The sequence below is a fragment of the Carlito syrichta genome, unplaced genomic scaffold, assembly GCF_000164805.1.
Source record: "Carlito syrichta isolate Samal-C Ts95f unplaced genomic scaffold, Tarsius_syrichta-2.0.1 Scaffold310650, whole genome shotgun sequence".
Lineage (NCBI taxonomy): Eukaryota > Metazoa > Chordata > Mammalia > Primates > Tarsiidae > Carlito > Carlito syrichta.
The window spans coordinates 1,050,530-1,077,479 of NW_007254746.1; the positions used below are offsets into that span (position 1 = coordinate 1,050,530).

The 26,950-nt window shown below is 40.1% G+C and overlaps 3 protein-coding genes across 4 annotated transcripts in view; 2 read left to right on the forward strand and 1 right to left on the reverse strand.

The window, feature by feature from the left end:
* The window catches only part of BBS7 (Bardet-Biedl syndrome 7), a 53,573-nt gene extending 50,161 nt beyond the window's left edge, over nucleotides 1-3,412 (forward strand). The window contains exon 19 of the mRNA XM_008068394.2: nucleotides 2,772-3,412. Within this exon, the coding sequence (XP_008066585.1) occupies nucleotides 2,772-2,905 (134 nt within the window). The 3' untranslated portion in view covers nucleotides 2,906-3,412. The remainder of the gene's footprint in view (nucleotides 1-2,771) is intronic.
* Nucleotides 3,413-3,913: 501 nt separating this feature from the next.
* Nucleotides 3,914-11,040, forward strand: CCNA2 (cyclin A2). The gene is made up of 8 exons (XM_008068395.2): nucleotides 3,914-4,373; nucleotides 5,152-5,392; nucleotides 7,268-7,380; nucleotides 7,571-7,794; nucleotides 9,093-9,300; nucleotides 9,699-9,812; nucleotides 10,437-10,570; nucleotides 10,912-11,040. The coding sequence occupies exons 1-8, from the start codon at nucleotides 4,164-4,166 to the stop codon at nucleotides 10,958-10,960; spliced, it is 1,293 nt and encodes a 430-aa protein (XP_008066586.1). The 5' UTR covers nucleotides 3,914-4,163; the 3' UTR covers nucleotides 10,961-11,040.
* A 1,309-nt stretch (nucleotides 11,041-12,349) lies between these two features.
* EXOSC9 (exosome component 9) lies at nucleotides 12,350-26,661 on the reverse strand. Of its 2 annotated transcripts, XM_021717737.1 has the most exons (13): nucleotides 26,539-26,661; nucleotides 26,130-26,224; nucleotides 25,255-25,374; nucleotides 25,035-25,137; nucleotides 23,661-23,798; nucleotides 21,458-21,540; nucleotides 19,642-19,774; nucleotides 18,862-18,950; nucleotides 18,063-18,209; nucleotides 16,732-16,916; nucleotides 14,497-14,547; nucleotides 12,919-12,997; nucleotides 12,350-12,492 (listed from the first exon to the last, which is right to left on the reverse strand). In XM_021717737.1, exons 1-13 carry the CDS (start codon nucleotides 26,602-26,604, stop codon nucleotides 12,408-12,410), a joined length of 1,374 nt encoding a protein of 457 aa, XP_021573412.1. In that variant the 5' UTR covers nucleotides 26,605-26,661; the 3' UTR covers nucleotides 12,350-12,407. The 2 variants fall into 2 exon arrangements, with proteins under 2 accessions (XP_021573412.1, XP_008066587.1); XM_008068396.2 differs by lacking the exon at nucleotides 14,497-14,547.
* Nucleotides 26,662-26,950: the final 289 nt, after the last annotated feature.

Below are 26,950 nucleotides of genomic sequence, written 5' to 3' on the forward strand. Positions count from 1 at the left end.
AGGGCTGAGGCGGAAGGATCGCCAGCCCCCAGCAGGTCGAGGTTGCGGTGGCCGGGAGCGGCCACCGCACTCCAGTCTGGGCGACAGAGTGAGACTCCAACTCAAACAAACAGACAAACAAACAAAAATGCAGAATTTTTTATTTTTCAGGTGAACTGTAATAAAAGAGATACAGTATATGTACTATATCCTTTTGCAGTTAAAAACTTGCTTTGGAGTTGAGAAGCTGGGTGTTTCACAAATTGTCTTGAAAGAAAGAGTGAGGGAGAGAGATGAGAGGAGGGAAAGAGGGAGGAAAGAAGGAAGGAACAGCTTAAAACCTATTGTGCATAGCACACTACTTCTACCATCTTCATAATCTGGTAGAATACCTAATCCTACTTTATTTTTTATATTCTTTTTTTTTTAGATTGAAAATGCAGTTTATTTAGAGAGTAAATTGGAGAGAGAGAGAGGGAGGAGGAGAGAGGGAGAGAAGGAGGTGGAGGGGGAGAGAGAGAGAGAGAGAGAGATATTGAGAGATTCACCTCCTCAAGGTAGGGGAGGGGCCAAAGCTAGGAAACATGGCGGCCATAGGCCTAAGAGCCATGTGGATACCCCAGAGTTTAACAAAGCAGTGGCCCATTTTTTATATTCTTTAACTGAAGCCTGAGACTGTAGAATTTGTTGTAGCTAGTTGATGGTAAAGCCTACATTAGAATCTTCTTACACCAAAATGCATGCTTTTTACACTATGCCAAGTCTTCCATAGTCACTGTAGAATCAGTCAATTCATGTCATCAGTTACATTGATCCTTAAGCCTGTCTACTGGATTCTGATTACATATACAGAGATTTTCTCACAAACTGTAACAATATCTAATATCTTAATATTTACTCTATAGCAAGCACGGAATCTCTTGTATCCTTTTATCAACTTATGATGTTGGTGGTGCAGATCCACCATCTCTTATCACTGATTCCAAAATCCAGACAGCTTTGAAAACCAAAACTTTTCTTCACCTGGATAATAACTACTTATGTACTTATGTACCTAATCCTGAATTGTACCCCACATCTTTAAAATAAAATAATTTTTTTTAAAAAAACTGGCAACATCTGAAAAATGGGATAAGAATTTAATAAATAATTCAGTATCAGTTTTTTTTTTTTTGAGTTGGAGTTTCACTCCGTTGCCCAGACTGGAGTGCAGTGGCCACTCCCAGCCACCGCAGCCTCAACTTGCTGGACTCTGGCAATCCTTCCACCTCAGCCTTCCAAGTAGCTGGAACTACAGGCGCACGCTACCACGTCCGGCTAATTTTTTATTTATTGTAGAGATGCGGTCTCGCCAAGTATCAGTTAAAAAAAAAAAAGAGTAAACCAAAACTTTTTTTCTTAAATCACTTGGCAGCAAATTCTTGACTTAATAACAAAATCTGACTTAACCTCACATGAAGTTATTTATAATTTTTGCATTTCACGTATTGCAAATATTCATCCACATACTTTGTTGCAGAAATATTACTATGTTTTGTTTTGGGATGCTGTCACTCAGTCCCCCTCCAATTAATACCATACATAGAGGCCATGCATGGTGGCTCACGACTATAATCTCAGCACTTTGGGAGGCCAAGGTGAGAGGATTGCCTGAGCCCATGGGTTCGAGACAAACCTGGGCAACTTGGCAATACCTCATTTCTACAGTAAATCAAAAATTAGCCAGATGTGGTGGCATGGCCTGTTGTTCTAGTTACTTGGAAGTCTGAGGCAGAAGGATTGCCTGAGCCCAGCAGGTTTAGGCTGTGGTGTCAGTGAGTGTGCTACTATGCTCCAGCCTGGGTGTCAGAGTGAGACTCCAACTCAAAAAAAAAACAAAATACCATACATAGTATATTCCTTTTATTATCTTCCTAAAATAGGAAAACGTTTGAAATACATCTTGCATCGAGGGTTTTGAATAAAGACTTGACAGCTTGAATTATTCCTGTTGTAGATATGAGAAAACTCAATGGTGAAATAATTTGCCCAGATATTTGAACTCAGGAGTATTTGCCTTCATGTCTGATCCCAAGAATGGCCAGCATATAGGTTGGAATATTTTAATTCAGAAAAAACTGTTAAGAATAGAATCTACCTATATTGCATGAAAATGATTTGTGGCTGGGCTTAGTGGCTCAGCCTGTAATCCCAGCACTTTGAGAGGCCAAGGCAAGTGGTTGCCTGAGCCTGCTTGTTCGAGATCCACCTGAGCAACTTGGCGAGACCTTGTTTCTACAATAAACCCCCCCAAAATTAGCCAGACCATGGTAGCATGCGTCTGTAGTTCTGGCTACTTGGAAGGTTGAGGTAGAAGGATCGCCAGAGCCTAGCAGGTCGAGGCTGCGGTGGCCTGGAGTGTGCCACTGCACTCCAGTCTGGGCAACAGTGAGACTCCAACTCAAAAAAAAAAAAAAAATTGATTTGCTTGGTGGAAAAAATAAACCACTTATTGTTATGGCATATACTGAAAGCAGTTCACAAATGGCCAGCAGTTGATTATCTGAATTAATAGCTTGTAACCAGTTGTTAATAGTGTTAGCTGAATGATTTATATCTTAAAACTTGCTTTAAAATCACCCCCAAAAGGATTTCTTTTCTTAAAAGCATCAACCCTTTTAGGTTTATGTATGTTAAATAATGGAATTACAGGTGTTTAAAAATATATTATTAAGCAGTTATTCACATTCATGAAATACTATGTCATTAAATAGAACTAATCAATGACAGAAAATTAACATTTTTCTTTATAGGCATGATCACAGATCTTTTCATTGATAAGTTTAAGTTCAAAGGCACCAATGTAAAAACTAAAGTTCCTCTTCTTCTGGAGATTCTGGGCAGTTATGACCAAAATGCACTGATTGCTTTCTTTGATGCAGCATGAAATATAAGCAAGGTAAAGTACTGAAGAAGCCGTCTGCTTAAGTGAAAAGTGTTACAGCAATGACAAGCCAACTGTGCACATACTTTTATTTCATACTTTTAGTTAATGTCAGAAAGCAGTGCTTAATTATATTCCATTGTATTTATTAGTCATGTGCAAGCCTTGTATATAAATATAAAAATATGTTAAATGTACATGTAATTAAGAGAGTTTTATTTTAATAAGACGATATTATTTTTACCACATTTAAACAACGTTCATTTCTGAATAGAACATGTATCTTGGTCACTAGAATTTCATTGTTTTTTTGTTGACTGCCACAGTTTGGGGACAAATAGATACAAATTAGTGACTGTTTGAATATCTTGTAATCCATTACTATTTGTTATATATACATCAACAGTAGTTCAAAGTGGCATCTTAAATTAATAGCATCTTTACTAGGAAAAACAAAAAGCCGAAGACAATTTCTGTCTACTATGAATAAACACCTAAATGGTAAGATGATCTAGTCTGCCACTGAGTACTGTATTACTATGTGAGCAGCGTGTTAAATGAGTTAAGCACATTATTTAATGCTAACTGTGTAAAGATTATTACTCCCAATTAACAGATAAGGAAACAGAGTCAGAGATACTGAAAACTTGACCCCGATTTTATACGCTGGAAGGAAAGTAGCTAACTAGAGGTCCCAGGGCTGGAGGCGGGGGGGCGACCCACTGGTAGTTGCTTAAGTTTAGTTCTGTTTGTCCTAAAAGGCTTAGCAGCAACCCCGGCCCCAAGCCCAGGGTCCACCTTGCGCCTCAGATAATTCAGCAGAACTCGGGCTCCGCGTTCCCACTCCTCCGCCCGCGCAGGCGCCTTTCCTCCAGCCCTAGCTCGCCGTTGCCCCGCCCCGCCTGGCCCCGCCCCATTCGGTTCGTTCACTCGCCTGCGACCCTGTCGCCCCGAGTGACGTGCGAGCTGCGGCTGCGCTCATTGGCCCATTTCAATAGTCGCGGGATACTTGAACTGCACGAACAGCCGCCGCTCCGGCGGGCTGCTGGCTGCTTCTCGGGGCGTCTTGAGGCCGCCTCGCCGGGCATCGCGTTCCTGCACCTCTTGTAACCTCAGCTCTCCGTGGTCCCGTGCCGGGCAAACGGGCGGCTGCGACCGGAGTGTCCTCGCCCGGGCCGGCGCGACCGGTCGGCGGGGCAGAGTACACGCTGCTTGGCGCCGCAAGCTGATCCCGCGCCCGCGCCCGCCCCCGGGAGAAGTGATGTTAGGCAGCTCGGTGCCGGGGCCTGGCGCCCGCGAGGCGGCTTCCGCACTCACTCTGCAGCAGAAGACGCTCCAAGAAGACCAGGAGAACATCAACCCGGAGAAGGCAGCGCCTGCCCAGCAGCCGCGGACCCGGGCCGCGCTGGCAGCCCTGAAGTCCGGGAACCCGCGGGGTCCAGTGCTGCAGCAGAGGCCCAAGACGCGACGGGTAAAGGGATGCGAGATAGCTGAAGGAGGACGGGCTGGGCGGGAGTTGGGCAAGGGCTTAGCATGTCGAGGTGAGTGAGAGAAAGCATCCCCGGGCTTTGGGGGGAGGGATAGGACGGGGCTGGCTTCCACCTGGTGCTGGTGTATGGGATGCCACAGTAGGAGCTTCTTCCATTCTGAGCGTTATGATCCCCGCCAACACTGGACCTGTACTGCCTGTCCTCTCTATTGAGGGTATCTTCCTATATATAATGGAGTCAAACCAAGCCCCGAAACGTGTTCTCTGTCCAGCTCCTCGCCTTTCTTTCCATTTTTAAGCCTGAAGCGCTGGTGTAGAACCTCTCTTCACTGTCTGGTTGAGAGATTACCTCCACTTTAGGAAAGGGTATAAAAGCACTTTGCTTTTGGTAAATTCCGCCATTTTAGCCGGATTTGCTCTCGCTCCACCCTGGGCTGAAAGTGGTAAACCAACATTTTTGCCATCTGTTTCCTAAACTTGTGACCTGTTGGCCTGCCACCCTACTTTCTTGTGGCATTGATTAGTTTTGCATACTTCCACTTAATATTTATTCTTTTCATAGCCTTTGTGGGAATGTCTGTGGCAAATTGGAACATCCCTTCTTTTTGACTCTCAAACTATTCTTTTCCTGGATTTGACCTCAGAAAGTTTAATTTCCTGATGGAGATTTTGGGAGAAAAAGCAAAAGCTGAGACTCATAAGGAAAAGAAGGCAAAACTCTATTTAATAATTCAAAGCCAGTTATTAATTTCTTTTTTAGGTTGCACCTCTTAAGGATCTTCCTATAAATGATGAGCATGTCACTGTTCCTCCTTGGAAAGCAAACAGTAAGCAACCTGCATTCACCATTCATGTGGATGAAGCAGAAGAAACTCAAAAGAGGCCAGCTGAGTCCCAAAACACAGAGCATGAAGATGTTCTGGCTTTCAATTCAGCTATTGCTTTACCTGGACCAAGACAACCATTGGTACCTCTTGATTATCCAATGGATGGTAGTTTTGGTAAGTTTTAAAAATCTGTGTCGGATTATGGTAATTATAGCTATTGGATTGGATTCATGATATTTTGCATTTTAAAACAAGCTTACCTCATCATTATGACAACAGCGAGTTAGGTTTAGTGTATCATGGTTTAGAAAGGATGTGACATATCTCAGATCTCTCAGCTAACACTTGACCTAATGACCTACAGAAGAATTCTAATACAGTGCTTCCGTGGGTATACTACCACTCACACCAATTTAATGAGACTTTGGATTCTTTTTTTGTTTGTTTTTGAGTTGGAGTCTCACTCTTTGCCCAGACTGGAGTGCAGTGGCTGCTCCCGGCCACCGCAGCCTGGACCTGCTTGGCTCCGGCGATCCTTCTGCCTCAGCCTTCCAAGTAGCTGGAACTACAGGCGTGTGCTACCACGCCCAGCTAATTTTTTGATTTATTGTAGAGATGAGGTCTTGCCAAGTCGCCCAGACAGGTCTTGAGCCTGCAGGCTCAGGCAATTCACTCGCCTCGGCCTCCCAAAGTGCGGGATTACAGACTGAGCCACTGAGCCCGGCTGATTTTGGCTTCTTATTTTGATCTGATCCCATAAGTGTTTTCTTGAGAATAGATTTCATTTGTATTTATAAGAACTGCTTATAGTGGTACACTTGAGAGTGCTATTTGAGGATGCAGTCTTAAATATTGTGAGATCTAACATCTCTTCCGGGTTTACAATTTTGTTTCTATAAAGCCAGTCTGAGTGATCATCTGACACCAGAAAATGACACTCTCCTGCTGCAAGTTGTACCATGGTTGTTTGCAGTTATCCATACTTAAAATAGAGTGGCTGCTGTAAACAGCTCTGCCTACAGTGCTGTTTCTTTACCATAGGGCTTTTGAGTCACTGGCCAGTTCACTAAATCCAAGTTCATTTCAGCCTTGTTGATGGGGGTGGGGAGGGGAGGAGAGTAAAGTCTTTTTAAAAATCATGATTTGTATGATTTTATTCAAATTTTGCAACAAATATTTAACTTCAAGGTGATCTTTGAATTGAAAAGAATAATAGTTTATATTCTTTGCCTCAAAAGATTTATAATACAAGAAGCGAGTCACTTATTGATTATAGTGTTAATCTGTTTACCCATAACAGACCTAATTTCCTCATTAACGTTTATTCATGGAAGCCATTTAACTGATTCCAGCTACTGCCTAATTGTGTTTTGACTGTGTCTATTGACTATACAATTTCTTTTAGGGCAAATCTTAGATATTATCTCAAAGTTTGGATTTTAAGTTCTCTATCCAAACAGAACAACCATACCGTCTGTTCCTTTTTCTCATGTAAGATGAATATTTTAAGATAATACCTAATCCTTGTTTTCCTGTTAGTGGCCTATCAGTATTTTTTTCTCATTAATTAAAATCATTCCAAAGCTATGTGCACAGAGAGATACTAAAACCATATGTATTTTGTCATTAGAAACCCATTTAGTTGGATGAAAAAAATGCTTTGGTAGTATTAGATTTCCTTACAAGGGCAGTCAGTTTTAGCTATTAAACTAAACAGAGTCGGACTCAGTGGCTCAGCCTGTAATCCTGCGCCTTTGGGAGGCTGAGGTGAGTGGATTGCCTGAGCCCGCGGGTTCAAGACCCTCCTGGGCAGCGAGACCTCATCTCTACAATAAATAAAAAAATCAGCCGGGCGTGGTAGTGCATGCCTGTAATTCCGGCTACTTGGAAGGCTGAGGCGGAAGGATTGCCGGAGCCCAGCAGGTCGAGGCTGCGGTGACCGGAAGTGGCCACTGCACTCTAGTCTGGACGACAGAGTGAGGCTCCAACTCAAAAAAAAAACTAAATAGAAAATTAAACAATTTAATCATGTCTTTTGAATTGTTCCAGAGTCACCACATACTATGGACATGTCAATTGTATTAGAAGAGGAGAAGTTAGTAAATGTTAATGAAGTGCCAGACTACCATGAGGATATTCACACATACCTTAGGGAAATGGAGGTAAGTCTCTCTGAATTCAAGTTGCATGATGTATTCATTAAATGTGGCTAAATGAAATCAAGAGGATAATGTTAAATTGTTTTAACTAGTGAATTCTAATGCTATACTTAAGTTTATAGCACGTAGCATCTTTATTAATGATCAGTAATCTAATTGCAATTTTAACACTACGAAATAACTTAATCTACAGGTTAAATGTAAACCTAAAGTGGGTTACATGAAGAAACAGCCAGACATCACTAACAGTATGAGGGCTATCCTCGTGGACTGGTTAGTTGAAGTAGGAGAAGAATATAAACTACAGAATGAAACCCTGCATTTGGCTGTGAACTACATTGATAGGTTCCTTTCTTCCATGTCTGTACTGAGAGGAAAGCTTCAGCTTGTGGGCACTGCTGCTATGCTATTAGCCTCGTAAGTCTACCTTGGTTTGTTTGAGTAAAAGTGATCACTACCTCTTTACGTAGGGAAGAAATTGTGACTTTATAATTTAATTGTGACATTTTAATATATTATACCAGGCAGATAGTCAGTGATTACTTCAGGGATGGCAGTGTGGGGGGTGGGGAAGGAGGGGATGTTCTAATCTAGGACATTAACTGATCTGGTCTCCAGGCTCCAGGGTACCTTAAATGAACATGCTGACTGGCTACTGTTTAGTACACTAGGACTAGATTACAACTTTTAAAAGCGTATTCCTCCAATAAAGTGTTTTCTGGCATATAAGCAGTGTCTTCTCTCCATCAAGATGTGAAAACTATATTTATTTGTTTTTTTTAAGTTGGAGTCTTAACTCTGTGGCCCAGGCTGGAGTGCAGTGGCAAGCTCGTGGCCACCACAGCCTCAACCTGCTAGGCTTAGGCTATCCTTCTGCCTCAGCCTTCCAAGTAGCTGGAACCACAGATACATCCCACCGTGCCTGGCCAATTTTTTTATTTCTTGTAGAGACGAAGTCTCGCCAAGTTGCACAGGCTGGTCTCGAACCCCTGGGGCTCAGGTAAATTACCTCTCACCTGCCTCCCAAAGTACTGGGATTGTAGGTATGAGCTGCTGCACCCAGCCTTGAAAATTTAATTTAAAAAGGAAAACATAAAACATTTATTTTCCTAAGACTTGTATTTCCTAGATTTTCAGCTATTTGGTGACCTACTTGGGAAATATCAAGCCTTTCATTTATTTCCTTTGACTGCACTAGGAGAAATCTCTCAGAAGTCCTTTATTGACTTATTTTATTATTGGTTGTTTTTTTTTTTGAGTTGGAGTCACCCAGATTGGAGTGCAGTGGCACGCTCCCGCGCTCTGCAACCTCGACCTGCCAGGCTCCAGCCATCCTTCTGCCTCAGCCTTGCAAGTAGCCAGAACTACAGGTGCACACTACCACGCCTGGCTAATTTTTTTATTGTAGGGACGAGGTCTCGCCAAGTTGCCCAGGCGGGTCTTGAACCTGCGGGCTTAGGCAATCCACTCGCCTTGGCCTCCCAAAGTGCTGGCATTACAGGCTGAGCCACGAGCCCGGCCTCTATTGATTGATTTTAATTAGCAGTTAACTACTCACTCTGCTAGAAATGATGTTGAGGTATCAGTGGAAATGTAGTCGGTGGTGAGTGTGGGTTTTGGATTCATTCCATATATTCTGCTAATGGGATTTCAAAATTAGGATCAGGATGCTTGCTTCATTTTTTAGACTGATTATTTAAAACTTTTCATTGTAGAAAGTTTGAAGAAATATACCCCCCAGAAGTAGCAGAGTTTGTGTACATTACAGATGATACCTATACCAAGAAACAAGTTCTGAGAATGGAGCACCTGGTTTTGAAAGTCCTTACTTTTGACTTAGCTGCACCAACAGTCAATCAGTTTCTTACCCAATATTTTCTGCATCAACAGCCTGCAAACTGCAAAGTTGAAAGTTTGGCGATGGTAAGTTAACTTTTATTTTGTTGGAGATTCTTAGCCCTAGTTTCACTGTACTGCACTGGTCAAGAGATTTAGTATTCTATGCCACATCATGGAAAAATGCCTACCGCTGGCAAAAGATCATACACGTCAGGAAAGCACTAGGAATGGTTGTGTGAGAATGAAGTGTTGGGAGGAGACAGTCAGAAGAGTTGTTTTTAAAAAGTTGCAAGGGAAGAATATAGGATGAGAATGGAGCAAAACACTAAAATAGAGGATATGCTTAACGATGAGACTGTGGAGTATTTTTTCTACATTGCTATGAGCCAATATTAAAGATTGGGAAAATATTAGATCAGAAGGCAAGGGTTTCAGGTTTGCATTCTAAAGCTTGTGTGATCATGAAGTATTCCTCATTCTAGTTTTTGGGAGAATTAAGTCTAATCGATGCTGACCCATACCTGAAGTATTTGCCATCAGTCATTGCTGGAGCGGCCTTTCATTTAGCACTCTACACAGTCACGGGACAGAGCTGGGTATGTATCATACTGTCATCATGTCTACCTTGTGACTGAATTGCTTGCCAGATCAGATAATTGTCCTGCGGAACGGATGGTTGTCTACATGTTCTTACTTGGAAAAACTGCTCAAGTATGTACAGTTGGCCCTTGAACAACACAGGCTTGAATTACCTACCAGTCCACTCATACATGGAATTTTTTTCAACCAAATCTGGGTCAAAATACAGTATTTGAGTGGTGCAAAACCTGGGCATACAGAGAGCCAACTGAAGGACTTGAGTATGTACAGATTTGGGTGTCCTGGGGGGAGAGGTCCTGGAACCAGCCCCCCATCTGTTCTGAGGGATAACTGTACTGTGTAAGGCTTGGTATCTGCTAGGTGGAAAGCTTAGTTTCAACTTGGAAAGATGTGCTTAAAGAACCTGGGCCATCCGACCTGGTGCTGGCAGGGAGAGTAGTCAAAACATAATCGGCATAAATGCCATGGAATAGTGGCCTGAGAAAACTACACCTATTAGCTGGAGTTGTTAACAACTAGTGCTGCAATTTAACAGAACTCAAGCTTAATGCCAACTATTAACTGTGTAGTGTCTGTTACTAAAAACAAAACTTAGGGGTTCTCTGTGCCCTTCTCTGTAGCCTGAATCATTAGTACAGAAGACTGGATATACCCTGGAAAGCCTGAAGCCTTGTCTCATGGACCTTCACCAGACCTACCTCAAAGCACCACAGCATGCACAACAGTCAATAAGAGAAAAGTACAAAAACTCAAAGTAAGAGTTAACTTGGATAGATATGGAAGCAGCTTGCTTTTCCAGGCTATGGTTCAGAGATCATTGATTTTAACCTTTATTATGGATTCACGAATCTGCTGTAGCCTTCTTGAGCAGCTGTTCTCGTCCCAAGGCATGTGTTTGGAAGTTGTAGTCAATGCTTTCTGCCCTGCATCTGGGGGCAAAGGCGAGGAGGGGGACATGCATGTTTTGGAGAACAATGTTTCCAAAACCATTAACAATCAGATAGAAATAGTATTTTTAAAATTTCCAGCTAATGTATTCCATTACCTCCTTTACCCAATGAATGTACTAAAGTGGTTTTTTTTTCCTTCTTACAGGTATCATGGTGTTTCTCTCCTCAACCCACCAGAGACACTAAGTCTGTAACAGTGAAAGACTGCCTTTGTCTTCCAAGATGTAAATCACTTCAAGTATATGATGTACAGTTTTTAGTATTAATTTTACAATCATTTTTTTTTTTTTGAGTTGGAATCTCACTCTGTCACCAGACTGGAGTGCAGTGGCCGCTCCCAGCCACTGCAGCCTTGACCTGCTGGGCTCCGGCGATCCTTCCACCTCAGCCTGCCAAGTAGCCGGATCCACGGGCAGACGCTACCACGCCCAGCTAATTTTTTTGATGTATTGTAGAGATGAGGTCTCGCCAAGTTGCCCAGGCAGGTCTCGAACCCGTGGGCTCAGGCAATTCACTCACCTCAGCCTCCCAAAGCGCGGGATTACAGGCTGAGCCATCGAGCCCGGCTGCAATCATTTCTGAATACAAGTTATGGCCAAATACAAATTATGGTATCTATTACTTTTTAAATGGTTTTAATTTGTATATCTTTTGTACATGTATCTACCTTAGATATTTGGCTAATTTTAAGTGGTTAAAGTATTAATGATGCCAACTGTCAGGATAATAAGAATCAATAAAATGACTCGGAAAACTTTGCTTGCAAGCCAAATTTAATTTGAGGTAAAGATCTGACATCGTCAAGATTTCACTTTAAAAAAGCTTACTTGGTTTACTATACAATGGGAAGTGGAATGCCTTCCCCTAAAGTTAGTTTTAGGGAAACAGACCCTCAAATTCTTTTGAGTTGGAGTCTGTCGCCCAGGCTGGAGTATAAGCAGCATAGTCACAGCCACTGCAGCCTCGACCTCCTGGGCTGAGATGATACTTTTGCCTCAGCCTTTGAAGTAGCTGTAATTACAGGTGTGTACCACCACACCTGGCTCATTTTTTAAAAATTTGTTGTGGAGACGAGGCATCGCCAAGTTGCCCAGGCTGGTCTTGAATCCCTGGGCTCTGGCAATCTCTTCTCTAGGTTTCCTAAGGAGGTGGGATTACAGGCATGAGCCACTGTGCCCAGTGTCAGACCCTCAGATTCTGACAGTTTCCTAAGCCACTGGACCAACTTGCTGCCTTGGGCATAATCTAAGCATATGTGTAATAAATCTGTGCTCATTTATCAGTACAGTGAGGATCCTTAGACTTTTTCAGCTCTTTGTACATAACTGCAGCAGCCCACGCCATGAAATGGTTTCTAATTCCTCACCATTTATACTTTACTCAGGTCAGTTATTTAAAACCTGTTTTGGTTCTGAGGACAAAAACTCAACAGATTATGGATGGGGTGGGAAGCTTTTGTGCAAATTAACAGACAAGAAGTTCTCCAGGAAGTTTATTTTAAAGTATGATGTAAAGGAAACTACTTTTTAAAAACCCACTAGATTTTATAATGGATTTGTGAATAAAAAATATCCAAGTTGTTATAAACTGAATAAATATCCTTTTAATAGCTATATATACAAATATACAACCATGTCCATTTTAATTAGCAGCTCTCTTCTTTTTTCTTTTTTTCACTGGCTTTTTACTTGGTGCCTTTTCTTGTTTTGCACTGATGGTGTGTGTTCTGTGAATAAAGTAAATGAACAGTTTACTAACAGCATGCTTTTCTTAAATTCTGAATCACTGAAATAGCAGGCCTTCCTTATTTTTTTTCTAGGATATGAAATGTGTCAGCTATGAGAGTGAAGGAAATACAACTGTACAAAGTGTTTTGTAGAATTGAGTCCTAATTTTTTAAACCACGGTGGAGAAACCACCAAATACCTAGGGATTTAATGAAAAAGGGTGTCCTTTTGGGAGTAAGATCAGAGAGTAAGTCTGAAGCGAGGAAGGGTGGGAGGGAGGAAAGAAAGAAATCCCCCAAAAGATTCTGGTGATCTACCAGATATGGGAATCACTATTTTAGTCCCACTCCTTTATATTGCAGAGAAAGACCCTGAAACTGAAAATAAGTGGCTTACTGAAGTCAAATAAACCAGAAATTTGTTACCTTATTTTCTTTGGATTCTTGTCTGGTTCTAAAATGATCATTTCTTCCTCTTCACTATCGGAGAGTACTATAGGGGCATCTTTTTAAAAAAATGTTAAGAAAGCAACATAAGTATATTTCAACATAGGGTTTTAACAAGTTATAAGACAGCCCAAACTACTATATTTTTCTCCTTATAAGTCAATCCTTGGAGCTCTAAAGAACTCGTGTGCAAAAATTGTTTAATATCTTATTTCCCAAAGATTCCTTAATTATATAACCATTTGACACATATCATAATAGAAGTTAGGGAAAATCTATATAGCATCTTTTGTAGAACTAACTTGGAAATGATCTGAAGTCAATGTGCCAGTTGAACTGTTTGTGATACTCTGTTCTATAAGAAGGTACCAGTTTATCCTAGCATTTGTTATTTCTATTTTCTCCTTACTATAAACACTGGAAGAAAAATTCTTAGAGGCAGAATTGTTGGGTCAAAAGGCATATACATTCTAAAAGATACTTTTGCCAAGTCCCTCCAGAAATAGTTCCAATTTACACTCTGAGAAATAGTGAAAAAACTCTTTTCTCATACACACTTGACAATGCTGTTATTTTTAATACTGCCCAACATAGTAATCAAGTCAGTTTCCTTTGAATTTATTTCCTTTACTACTATCAGGGTTGACCTTGATATATATATATGTATGTGTGTGTATCATGAATTAATCCTTTCCCCAGTTGGTTGCTTGTATGGCAATTCTTCCTTTTTATTTTTTAGTTCCTCCCTTGCTTCACATGTTTTAGAAAGGCTTTACCTGTCTCATCTCCCTGATTAGCTCAGGTTCACCTTCCTTATTCAGTTGAAAACTACTCTTCCAATCAAAAATAGAATATCTGACTTTAAATCTTTTAGCCTCAGAAGAATACTAAACAAATATATAAAGATGTATATGCAGGTACAAGTACACTAGCATTATTAGCCCTTTGTACTCAGATGTCCCCTCTAAGGGGACATAAAAAGATTGCTGGTGATTATACAGGAGAAATTTATGCAACCACAAATTTTTCAAAAATGTTTCCTTGCAGTTTTCCATTCAAAAATAATGAAAAGTTTATGTCCCATTTAAAATTTGTCAAGCTTCTGATCAATCAGTTGAGAGGTTGTTTTCAGAAATCACAAGTGCCTCCTTCCACATTGTCTTTCAACAACAGGCTGGACCATAAATTACATATTAATAAGGGAGGAAGAAAATGAGTTGGCATTGTCTGCTCAAATAGAAAAACACCAGGTGGAAGATGTCAAATAAATTATGATTGCACAGCATGTACCAATGAACCTACAATGCTTGTTGGTGACTTTTTTTACATGTCACCACACATTAAAAAAATATAAGATATAGTCTACATACAATGACATGAAAAACTTCTAAAGATAAATCCCTGTGTTTAACCACCTTACATCACTGCATATTGTAAATATATACTTGGAACAAGTTCAGGAAGAATACTATCAAATAGAAGTAACCACTGGGAGCCAGGAGCAGTGGCTCACGCCTATAATCCCAGCACTTTGGAAGTGGGAGGTGAGAGGATTACCTGAGCTCAGGGGTTTGAGACCAACCTGAGCAACATAGTGAGAGCTCACCTCTACAATAAAAAACAAAAAATTAGCTGGGCATGATGGCACATGCCTGTGGTTCTAGCTACTTGGAAGGCTGAGGCCAAAGGATTACCTGAGCCCAGCAGGTCAAGGCTGCGGTGGCTGTGAGTGTGCTACTGCACTCCAGCCTGGGTGACAGAGTGAGACTCCAACTCAAAAAAAAAAGTAACCACTGGGAAAGTTGAATAAGGGTCCCAATCAATGGGACTTTTTTTCCCCTCATCTATTTACCTGAGTGATTAAAAAAAAAAAAAAAAAAAAAGGCCAGTAGGCTCTCAGTATTTGTTTTTAGGAGCTGGGATCTTGTCTCCCAGGCTGGAGTACAGTGCTGTGATCATACCTCACTGTAACAACTCCCAGGCTCAAGAGATCCTCCCACCTCAGCATCCCAAATAGGTGGGACTATAGACACACACCAACATGCCTGACTAATTTTTAAAATTTATTTTCGAGACAAGGTTTTGCTATGTTGTCAAAGCTGATTTTGAACTCCTGACCTCAAGTGATCCTCCTTGCCTCAGCCTCCTAAAGTGCTATGATTGTACCATGGCTGGCCTCTCAGTAATGTTCATAAGCAATAATTTCCATGACCAGGCACAGTGGCTCATGTCCATAATCCCTGCACCTTGGGAGACTGACGCAGGAGGATTGCTGGAGCCCAGGCGTTTGAGGCCAGCCTGAGCAACAAAGGAAGATCCCATCTAAACAAAAAATCAAAAATATTGGCCAGGTGTGCTGGTGTGGCTCCTATCTACTCTAGATGCTGAGGCAGGAGAATCACTTGAATCCAGAGGTTAAGACTGTGGTGAGCCGTGATTGTGCCACTGCACTCCACCCTGGGTGACAGAGTGAGACCATGACACAAAAAAAGTCTGAATGCAGCTGATATGTACATCACATTCCTACTAAACAGGATCCCCTTTACTGTTTCCTTATCCAGATTTAGTAAGTGTATTCTCTAGTTTCCTGCCAGCCTAGTTCCTAGATTCCTGTGTGATTTCTGTTTTTAACTATACACACAAAAAAGTCATTATTTTATTAGATGGACCAAGCCAGAATTTCATTTTCTCCAAAGTAGAAATGTTAAGTAAAATCAATTAATTCCTTCAGGTCTGCAGCTTTCAGAATACAAGGAGCTACCAGTACTCCAGTCACTTCTAAGAGGGTTTCCCCTCCTCTCCCTACCCCCCAAGCCAGAGTCTTATTCTGTCACCCAGGCTAAAGTGCAGTAGCAAGATCACAGCTCACTGCAGCCTCAACCTTCTGGGCTCAAGTGATCCTCCCACCTAGACTCCCAAGTAGCTAGGACAACAGGAATGTGCCACAACACGAGGCTAATTTTTTGTTGTTGTTGTTGCTGAGATGAGGTCTCACTATGCTATTTATGCTGGTCTCAAGCTCCTGAGCTCAAGAAATCCTCTCACCTCAGCCTCCCAAAGTGCTGGGATTATAAGTGTGAGATACTGCACCTAGCCATAAGTTTTTTTTATGTTCTAATACTGCTACCACAGCCTCAGCCTGCCGGACTCAGGCAATCCTTCCACCTCAGCCTTCCAAGTAGCTGGAACCACAGGTACACACCACTATGCCCAACTAATTTTTTGATTTGTTGTGGAGATGGGGTTTTGCCAAGTTGCCCTGGGTTCAGGCAATCCTCTAACCTAGCCACCTTGCCTGGCTGTACTGTCTTAATAGGTAGCCACTAGCCACATATGGCTATTTAACTTTATACTACTATTAAATAAAATTTAAAAGGCAGTTCTTCAGTCACACAAGATGCATTTCAAAAGTTCAATACCTCCATGGGGCTAGTGGCTGCTATACTGTGCAAATATAGATATACAGTATAGACAACTCTATCATCACAGAGTTTTACTCAGACAGTACTACTATGTTATGATATATGCTTTTCATGTTTCAGGCTAGAAACTATACAACAAAAGACAGCATATAAGAATTAGATCTTTAAGAAGCTCATCCCCTTAAAACGGACCCAAGTACTATATAAAGAAAAATAAAACAAAGTTTTCATGAAAAATGGCACTATCCCTTATATGTCAAAGTGTACCACTACTCCACAAAGATAAGCATATTCTTTTTAAAATGAACTGGCATTAATATATATTGCCTATATAGAAGTATCTATACACAATACATAAAGTGTCACCTACCTTGGCTTCCAATATCAGAGATGTCTACTCCAGTGTCCATTTTTATACTATCCAGAATGATAGCTTCATCACTGCCACCTTCATCCTCATCTTCCTTCTCAGAGTCTTCAAGATCACCCCAGGAGTTTTCTACTCCCTCTCCAATTTGGGCAGTTCCAGGAGTCCACAGCACAGGCTTAGAAACACTTAACAAGTTAAGAAAACTGAGTAATAAAAATACTGCTTTTTTTTTTTTGAGTCAAATTTTTACTGTTGCCCAGGCTGGAGTGCAGAGGAAGTGGCACATTTACGGCCCGACCTGCTGGGCTCAGGCGATCCTTCCACCTCAACCTTCCAAGTAGCTTAAACTACAGGCATGCGCCACCATGCCTGGCTAATTTTTTCATTTATTGCAGAGGTCTCACCAAGTTGCCCAGGCTGGTCTCGAACCAGTGAGCTCAGGCAATCCTCTGCTGAGATTATAGGCATAGACCACTGTGCCCAGCCTAAAATCTATTTAATATACTACTAAAAAAGATGAGAATGAAAGTTTTCTTGTAAGATTGATTCAGGTATGCCTCGAATCCTTAGGAAAAAAACAATGAACAATAGACAATGAAGAAAAAAATAACTCAGGCAAAACTTTGTTTACAACTCAGGTAAAACTTTATGAAACAATTAATGGTAAGAAATATCTGGCTGGGTACAGTGGCTCATGCCTGTAATCCCAGCACTTTGGGAGGCTGAGGTAAAATCACTTGTGGCCAGGAATTCGAGACCAGCCTGAGCAACAAAGTAAGAATCTGTCCCTACAATTAAAAAAAAAAAAAAAAAAAATTAGCCAGCCGTGGTATTACTCGCATGTAGTTCTAGCTACGAGGTGGAAGGGATCACTTGAACCCAGGAGGTTAAGGCTACAGTGAGCTAGGAATGAACCACTATACTCTAGCCAGGGCAACAAAGGTCCTGTCACTAAAAATAAAAAATAATTAATAAAAATAAAAGCATATCAAGAGACAGGTTCTTAACATTTTAGTTGTAGTACTAAATTTAGTGAGTGAATAATTTCAATAACAGTGTATGAAGTGCTTCACTATACCATCACTATTGAAGATTTTTTCAGATGAAAATGAAATGTTATAAATTGGTTCTTAAAATAAAAGTTTTTTGCAGGATAAGTGAAGACAAGCTGAATATTATACTACCAATTTACTATGACTCATATAACTATCTTATACTTAAGTGTTTTAGCTAACAAAGTACAGTATTTCAGAATTTCATTATGCACACTCTTCAAATGGCTACAAGGTTATGAATCTTTTTGTTACTGCAAAACCACCCAATAAAGATACACTTCTGAAGGAGGTTCTGCTTCAGCAATGATTTCTTCTGCTTTTTCCTCTACATCTGAGGTATCAATAGGGGCCTTTTCCATTTTAAATGCTGTGATCCTTTGATTTGCTATAGATTCTGCAAAGCCAAACTTTCCACCTTCTTTCCTGTATGTGGGGTTTTTTTCGGGAGGGGGAGTAGAGGAGGAAAATGACAGAATAGAGGGAAAACAAGAAGAAAAATAATTATTATTTTATCATTTGGTGGATGAGGAATATTGGAACAGAGATAGTTTATTTAACTTAACCTCACCAACTTATTATGCCTATCAAGAGAAATAAGTTCCCATCATCATCATCATTTACTGAACCATGTGTCATGCATGTGCTAAGTGCTGAAGTATACAACTCTGATCTTTAGATCAGTCCTACTGTGGTGGCCTTAATATCCCATATGATAGAAGAGGACACTGAAGTGCTGGGTTCTATATCTTGCTTAAGGGAACACAGTGTAAGTAGTAGTAATGGGAATCAACTCGTTTGTTTTCTTTTCATTAATTTGAGACCCTAGGGGTTTTTTTCCTTAAAAAAAATGAACTTCTAAAGAAAAATCTTATGTGGCTTTTCAATACAGGTTATATTTAAATTGGATAAAACATAACAGTCCAATCAACTTTCAAAAAATGTATTATGTAGTATATTCAACTAAGATTAACAAATAATAGAATAACTGAAAATTATATGATTGTCCTTGAGTAGAGAAGACCCTGAACAGAAAAAATATATAAAAAGACCATTCATTTCTGAAAAAGTTACTTACCTAACTTTCTGGTCATTTTCCAAAGCTTTCTGTATGAGCTCTGTAATTTCTGCTACTTTCACACCAGCTATTTTACTGCATCTCAAAACCTATTTATAAAAGTGAATTCTGTTATTTAAAGGCAACAAGACAAATAATTTTCTCTAGGGAAACTAAAACCATGAAACTATTCTACCTTTACACCTTTTTTCCCCCAAATATGAAATACAAGGTAAACACAGATTAAGGCAAGATATGAGAGTTGTTTTAAAATATGTGAAGGACTATCGCATTAAGGGAACAAACCCAAAAGTTCTCTTACACGACAGTACAGAAAATGCCACGGAAGAGGCCACAGATACACACATATGCTCAGGGATGTACTAGCTCCCTTTCTCTGATAGTCATAAAAACAGAGATCTGGGTAGTAGCTGTAATGCCAGTAATGACGATGATGATAACAGAAACTAATATTTAATGTACACTTAATATATGCTAGACACTGTGCAATATATCTATACCTATTTACCTATCCTTATATCCCAAGAACAAGGTGTCAGTAATATAATAACATCACTCCGTATTTTACAATAAAGAAACAGGCCCAAAGATGTGAAATCATTTGCCCAAGGTCAGTTAGTACAAGGTAGAGTTTGAATTCAAACTAAAGCAGCCTCTATGTGCTCTTAATCACCTAAACTATATGTATGCTACATGACAATCTAATTTCTAAAAGTTCATGTGGCTAAAGGATGAGAAAAAGCTTCTAAAGACAAGCAACTTATTCTTAATGAGACTAACTTGATCTTTTAGTAGCATTATTCCACCACTGGATTGGATGGTACAAATCTCTCGATGTTTGTTCATGGCAATCACCAGCAAGCCATCCATTACATGTTCTTCTCGTTCATTGGGATCCACCAATAAGTATGTTCTGAAATGAATGTTAAATGACCTGAACAAATCTGAGGCTGCATGATTACCATTTTTAGGGTAATAAATATTTTTAAAAGATGCCATCAGTACAGTCAACTGAGTTAAGTTCTGAGCCTATGAACTTGAATCACTTAAATGAGTAAAGAGACAAGAAAATATTTGTTGATGAACACAAGTGAATGCTAACGAGATATCTCTAGCTATTAGTTAAATCACATTAAATTCAGATTGGTTTTATTTAAGTAATATATAATCTAAACTGAACACTATCTCTTTTATTAAATAAATTCTGGCTCATTAATAAAAAATTAGAGAACATTAATTTGGCTAATTTTAAGATTAATTTTAAAGTTGCCTAATGTTCTGTATTCTGAAGTTCTTCCAGGTTCTGCTAATGGCACATTAAAAAAAATATTGCCTATATCTGTACTATCTAATACATAGCCAGTAGTCACCTGTGGTTACTGAGCCCTCAAAAAGTGGTCAGTACAAACTGAGCATGTAAAATATTGATTTCAAAGACTTAGTAGAAATAAAAGAATGTAGAATATCTCAAGGGCAATTCTAAAGATAATGATTACATATTAAAATGAAAATATTTTGCATATATTAAATAAAATACATAAAAATTAATCTTACTTGTTCCTTTTAACCTCTTTAATGTGACTCCTACATTTAAAACCACATACATGGCTCACATTTTATTTCTGTTGGACAATGCTGGTCCATTTCCCTCCAATGAAACTCTACCCTACAATGACTAAGAGTTGAAAGCTTTTCTCAAGTCCTTATGTACAATACTGTTAAAATATCTTATTTATGTTTCCTTTTATTTCTAAAGCATAGAAAGGCTCAAGCTTTCATTTTAAAGTACCATTACATGGTTCTTTCTAGATTTCCTGCTGCAGGGAGATTTCAGCTGTGGGTTGTGAAAAAACTGCTGGACAGCTGAAGGAGACCAGATTCTTCTCATAGTTTGTGAACATCCTCTTTTGTTAACCTACTCCTAGAACTGCTCCACCTAATATGCTCTAAAGTTCCTTGTATCCCATTAATCCACAGTAATTCTTTCCCGTTTCCCCAAATTTAGCCAAGCATATAATTCTCTTAACACCTGTCCTCCTTTAGGAAAGATAAGATACTACCGTGCTACAGTAAATTAATAAGTTTGTAAGTATGCCATGAAAAGAAAATTTTAGCTATGTGTGGTAGCTCATGCTTTGGGAGGCCAAGGTGAGAGGACAGCTTGAGTTCAAGACCAGCCTGGGTAATATGGTGAGACACAGTCTCCACACACACAAAAAATAAGTTAATCAAGCATAGTGGTGCATGCCTGTAGTACCAGTTACTCGAGACTGCTTAAGCCCAGGAGGTCAAGGCTACAGAAAGCTAGAGCATGGCAATGCACTCCAGCTTGGGCGACAGAGAGAAAAAAATCTGTCTCTAGAAAAATAAACATAAAATAATAAAATGAAAAATGTCGGAAAGTGTTGTATAACTGTTTCGTCATATTTATTAAGAAGAAGCTCTCTGCCAACTAATGCCCTTAAAAGAAATAAAAGAACCATAAGTGCTTTAACATTAAAGGAGGTGTTTTTTCATTTGTCTATGACACATATGAGTAGAGCCACAAAGTTCTAGCTGTGCTTATAATTCTGGTCCATGACAAGGCAAGACCTACCCTTGCTGGAAAAAGGCAAAACTGACACAAATAGGCATGTGGTGGATACTTAATGGTACAGGATCACGCTCTTCAGGTGTATACTGTTTGAAAAGAAAAGGTTTAATAATTACAGTCATTAAATTATGAACACACACACAAAAAATCTTGTACATCAAATACTAAAATAAAAAAGGAAATTCCTTCTATCCTCAGTGAGTACCTAAATAACTTCTTTTACAATTACCTGTCTGTCTTTGCCACTCATGTTCCTCAAAACTGTACATCTTTTTCAAAAAGCTTTATTGAAGTATAATTTACATCCCGTAAGATCCCTCATTGTAAGTAAATGACTCAATATTTAACAAACGCAAAGTGATGAAACCATTACCACAATCCAGTTTTTTAGCATTTCCATTATCCCTCTAAATTCCCTTGAACCTGTTTATAGACAATCCTCACTCACCTCAGCCCCAAACAAACACTAATCTATCTGCTTTCTGTCTATAAATCTGCCTTTTCTGAGCATTCCATATAAATGGGATCAAACAATTTATAATCTTTTGTACCTGGCTTCTTTCAGTTGTACATGCCTCATCTACCTTGTAGCAGGTATCAGTTTAGTAATTTTTATTACTGAATAGTATTCCATTATATGAACATACCACATTTTGTTTATCCATTCACCAGCTGATGAACATCTGAATTGTTTCCAGTTTTTGGCTATTACGATTAACGCTGCTATGAACATTTACATACAAGTCTCTGAATGAACATATGCTCTTATTCCTCCTGTAGATTCTAGGCGTGAAACTGCTGAAAATTTTTTCTCCTGGTTCTAATTTATAATTTATAATTTATTTTAATGTTACAAGGTTGAATATGCAGGAAGACGTACATACGAGTATTTTCTTCTTCCATTATTATTTTTCTGAATGTAAAATGTTTATGCTTAACTTTTTAAGAAACTGCCAAACTTTTCCAAGTTGGCTGTACATTTTACATTCCCACCAGCAACAACACTACAGTATTTTAAAAATTAATTTCAATTCTACTAATCACTCTCTACTGTTTATTTACTTCCTTATTCCAACTCCCTCCTCTAAAGGAACATTATCTCCACTAATAGTAATCTACATCACTATCTCAATGTCTTTCAAGGGTCTGCTCCAGTCTAATGCCTAAAAGCAGTATTATGAATCATTGCTTTAAAAATTTTGGCACCAGCCAGGCTCGGTGGCTCAGCCTGTAATCCCGCGCCTTTGGGAGGCTGAGGTGAGTGAATTGCCTGAGCCCGCGGGTTCGAGACCTGCCTGGGCAGCGAGACCTCATCTCTACAATAAATCAAAAAATCAGCCGGGCGTGGTGGCGCATGCCTGTAATTCTGGCTACTCAGAAGGCTGAGACGGAAGGATCGCCGGAGCCCAGCAGGCCGAGGCTGCGGTGGCCGGGAGAGGCCACTGCACTCCAGTCTGGGTGACAGAGTAAGACTCCAACTCAAAAAAAAAAAAATTTTGGCACCTGACATTTCCTTTTGAAACTTTAGGCTCCAAACTATGACTACAGCGCACTTTCATTATTCTAGCATGTGATTTATGTAAATCGGAACTGACACACTCAGCATAAAAGAGAAAGACAATATAGATCAATGGTTTTCAAAATGTGCTGCTGGAGCAGTAACACCGGTATTATCAGAGAACTCAGAAGCACAAATTCTTAGATCCTACCCCTGTCCTACTTTGGGAGTAGAGCAGAGCAATATGGCTTAAAGTCCTCCCGAGCCTCTGATGGACTTCTGCCATCTATTTTGCTTAATGAACAAAAATCCTAGAGAGAGATGTGAATCTGCTGATCCCTCAGTCCCATTCAGTTACTGCATGCCTCTTGCAGGGTATTTCACTGTGCTGACAAGCATGTCTTTTTCACATATGTGGCCCCTAAACGCAAGTCAACCACTTCATCTAATACTCAATCCAAATAAGTACGCATCTAGTTTTACTCTAGATCAAGCTAGGGTGTGTTCTTATTGACAGGCATTTCAATATAGAAAACTTAAGAGATTTCTAAGGCAATTTTGACCAGATGGAATTTCTGCCTTATCAACAAATGTTAAAACCTACTTAATTGTCTTCTACGACATAACTTTACTAGTAACAGTTGCCTGCACGTTTAGGATACTCATTCATTCATAAAACGGACCGTGGCTCACATCATGAGAGCTTACCAGTGTTACTTCATCTCCTTGAACAGAGACATCAGGTCTTCGGAAGTGACATAAGGCCACAATTGCAGCAATGCTTGCAGCATCAATAATGTTTCCATCATGATTTAATAAATGTAGGTCCACACGTATTTGCCAAACCTGAAAGCGAATTTAAAATAAAAATAAATCCTAACTGATCACAACTAGTGGCTATTTATTAGGAAAAGTAACACTGTATATAATTTTTTTTCTTGCTGTTAAAACATGCAGTTACTACTTCTAGTTTATCAACAAAAAATATATTTAGAAAATGTTTGAGGCAAACAACTGAAAAAACAATAGTTCACCATTCTATTAGTCATTTGACAACAGTAAAATATATACTCTAAATAAATAGAACCACTCTAATGTTTGATACTAAGAGTTTCCGAACTCCAAATCTAACTATATTTGTATTATATCTGCTAATTTAAAAACCAGGTTTTACATAATAGTTTTGATAGCCTTACAAGTAACAAAATCTAGAAAGTATTATATTCAGGTATGGAATGTGAAAAGCTAAGTGACTTCTCCGGAGTTAAAAACTGGTCAGACTGGGCACAGCGGCTCAGCCTGTAATCCCAGCACTTTGGGAAGCCGAAGCAAGTGGATTGCCTGAGCCTGTGAGTTCGAGACCCGCCTGGGCAACTTGGCGAGACCTCGTCTCTACAATAAATCAAAAATTAGCTGGACGTGGTAGCGTGTGCCTGTAGTTCCAGCTACTTGGAAGGCTGAGGCAGATGGATCACCTGCACCCAGCAGGTCGAGGCTGCGGTGGCCCAGGAGCGTGCCACTGCACTCCAGTCTGGGTGACAGAGTGAGATTCCAACTCAAAAACAAAACAAAACAAAACAAAAAACTGGTCAAAATACCTTAATCAAAAAAAAAAATTCTAATATCCTCATGTAACACAATTTATTAGGACTAAGATTTCCAATGTCAGCTCTACCCACCAGTTCACTGTATGGCCCTGTGCAAATCAATAAACCTATCTAAATGAAAGATTTCATCTGTTCTTCAGTTCTTTATCTATAAAAAAGAAAAACACCACTCCTTCTATCAACTCACTTAAATAACATAAGAAAATAGAGGTTTTATGGAAAAAACACGTTTTTGAATAAAACATTTTTAACCAACCCTAGTTGCTATTTTCACTCTTTAAAGACAATGTTTTTTAACCCTTCAGACAGCAAGAGATAGCACAAAGTTATAAGGGAAGCACTTAAGAACTTCTGAAGTGACGTGAACCAGTACAAATCTGAATTAACTACGGCACTGAGAAAAAAAGCATAGATATAGGAACCCATGATCGAGAATATTCATCCTAAGATTAAGAATTTTGACCATATTCCCTACCTTTTCACCAGCAACAACACAGAGAGATTCAGTGTCTATACACTTTGAATTTCTCAGACATCTTTCCAAGAGTCGATTCAACTTCACCAAGAGATCTGACTGCCTATGAAAAGAGGAATGGGGTAATGTCATGAAATATAACACTAGACATTAAAACAATAACTCACTGCTGTTAGGCTCTCCTATGACTAAAGCAGCTTAAGGAAATGATTTTAAATACCTGCCAGGTTCAAATGCTGGGGCAGCCATCTGAGAGAGTTCAAGGTTAAAAAAAAGAATACCTTCTGTTGCCCTATTGAGTTTTGGAGAAACAAGTTCACAGGAAACCTGTCCAAGAACTCTGCAAAAGGTAAAGGTGCAAAGCCATTAACTAAATGTATTTCCTTTCAAATTAAAAACAAATCTAAAACAGATAACAATTAAGTTTCACTCTTACTCGAGTAATAACATACAGAACAAGATGTATCATAAGAGGTAGAAACTACATATAAAACAGAATATACACAGAAATAAAACATATATTGTTATATCCAAAAAGATGACAGAAAAAAAACCTCTCTTTGTTACAGTATTTACTTAGCCACAGATTTTTTTTTAAAAATAATAAATGGTCTTTACTTCTCTTTTCTTAAATCTTTGATAGAAGGTGGCACTTGAGATTTCTTAAAGTTTTTCATATGGCATGGTTCACCAACATTATCTGACCAAATAGCCTCACAACTTTCAAATAAATAATAAAAACCTAATTCCCATTATCACTCAGGAAAAAGAAGAAATGACAAGACGCTCAAGAGCTCTACATTCCGCATACTATAATATGAAACATGTAGAAAACAAAGAGTAATCACTGTTGGTTGCCTATACGACTTATAGAAAGTACTTGATACTCAACCGACAGAAAACACATTTAAATTTCATTTAGATCTAAGTGTGACCGCAAAGCCAAAAAAAATCTTGCACTAATTTAAAAAACTTATTTTTGGCAGCTAAACAAGGTACTGTCCAGACTTCTCAGTTGCTTTGTAAACAATTGGGTCAATTAGGTTATTTTAAAACTCTTCCTCGTTAATCTGTATCTAATTCGAATCCTGTTACCTTGTCTTCCCAAGTTCCACAATACAGCACCCATAATCTGTTCCGAATGAGATCTTGATGTTCCTATAGTCATAGGTTTGTCTGCCATCCAGTCGCTGTAAGCACAACATTCATTCATTTATTCCTCAGCACATATTTAGTGAGCAAGTACATACTCTGTGTCGGGCTCGGGGCTGAGCATTAGGCGGAAAGTGGGATCCTAACCGTCGCACCCCAACAGGAAAGTGAAAACGACGGCACCCACTGCTGCTGGGGTGACTCAAGCTTTGGAGAACCCGTGGAAGAAGAGTAACGCCTGAGGCTTTGGGGGAACGCGTGGCCACCCCGGGGACTCCCCGGGACGCGCGGGCCAGGTCCGCGAGTCCACCCCGGGCGCCCACGCGGAGCGCAGCTCGGCGGGGCCATTTACCTTCTTCTCTGCGATGGCGCGGAGGAGAAAGCGGCGCTCGCAGTTTGAGAGTGGCGTCTCCTTCATGGCGGAGGGTCGCGGGCCCCTGCGGGCGCCAGAGTCAGCCGGGGAAAGAAAACCCACACGGCCGCAACTCCCCGGTCACTCTGCGGCTCAGGAGACTGATGTCATCGGGGCGCGGCGGCAGGAGGGGGAGGGGCAGGCCGTGGCCACTGCGCCACTGCGCAGACGCACAGCGAGGGCGGGGCCGGCGAGCGGAGGCCGGGGCGACTGGGGCTGCGGAAACGCCGGGTTGTGCGTCTTGGGTGGCAGAGTTCGCGCAGAAAAGGACACGAGCAATAAGCGTCGGAAGGACAGGAAATGTCAGTGGACGGCTCTCACGCTTCCCCTTTCGTCAGGCCTAGGGGGTTGG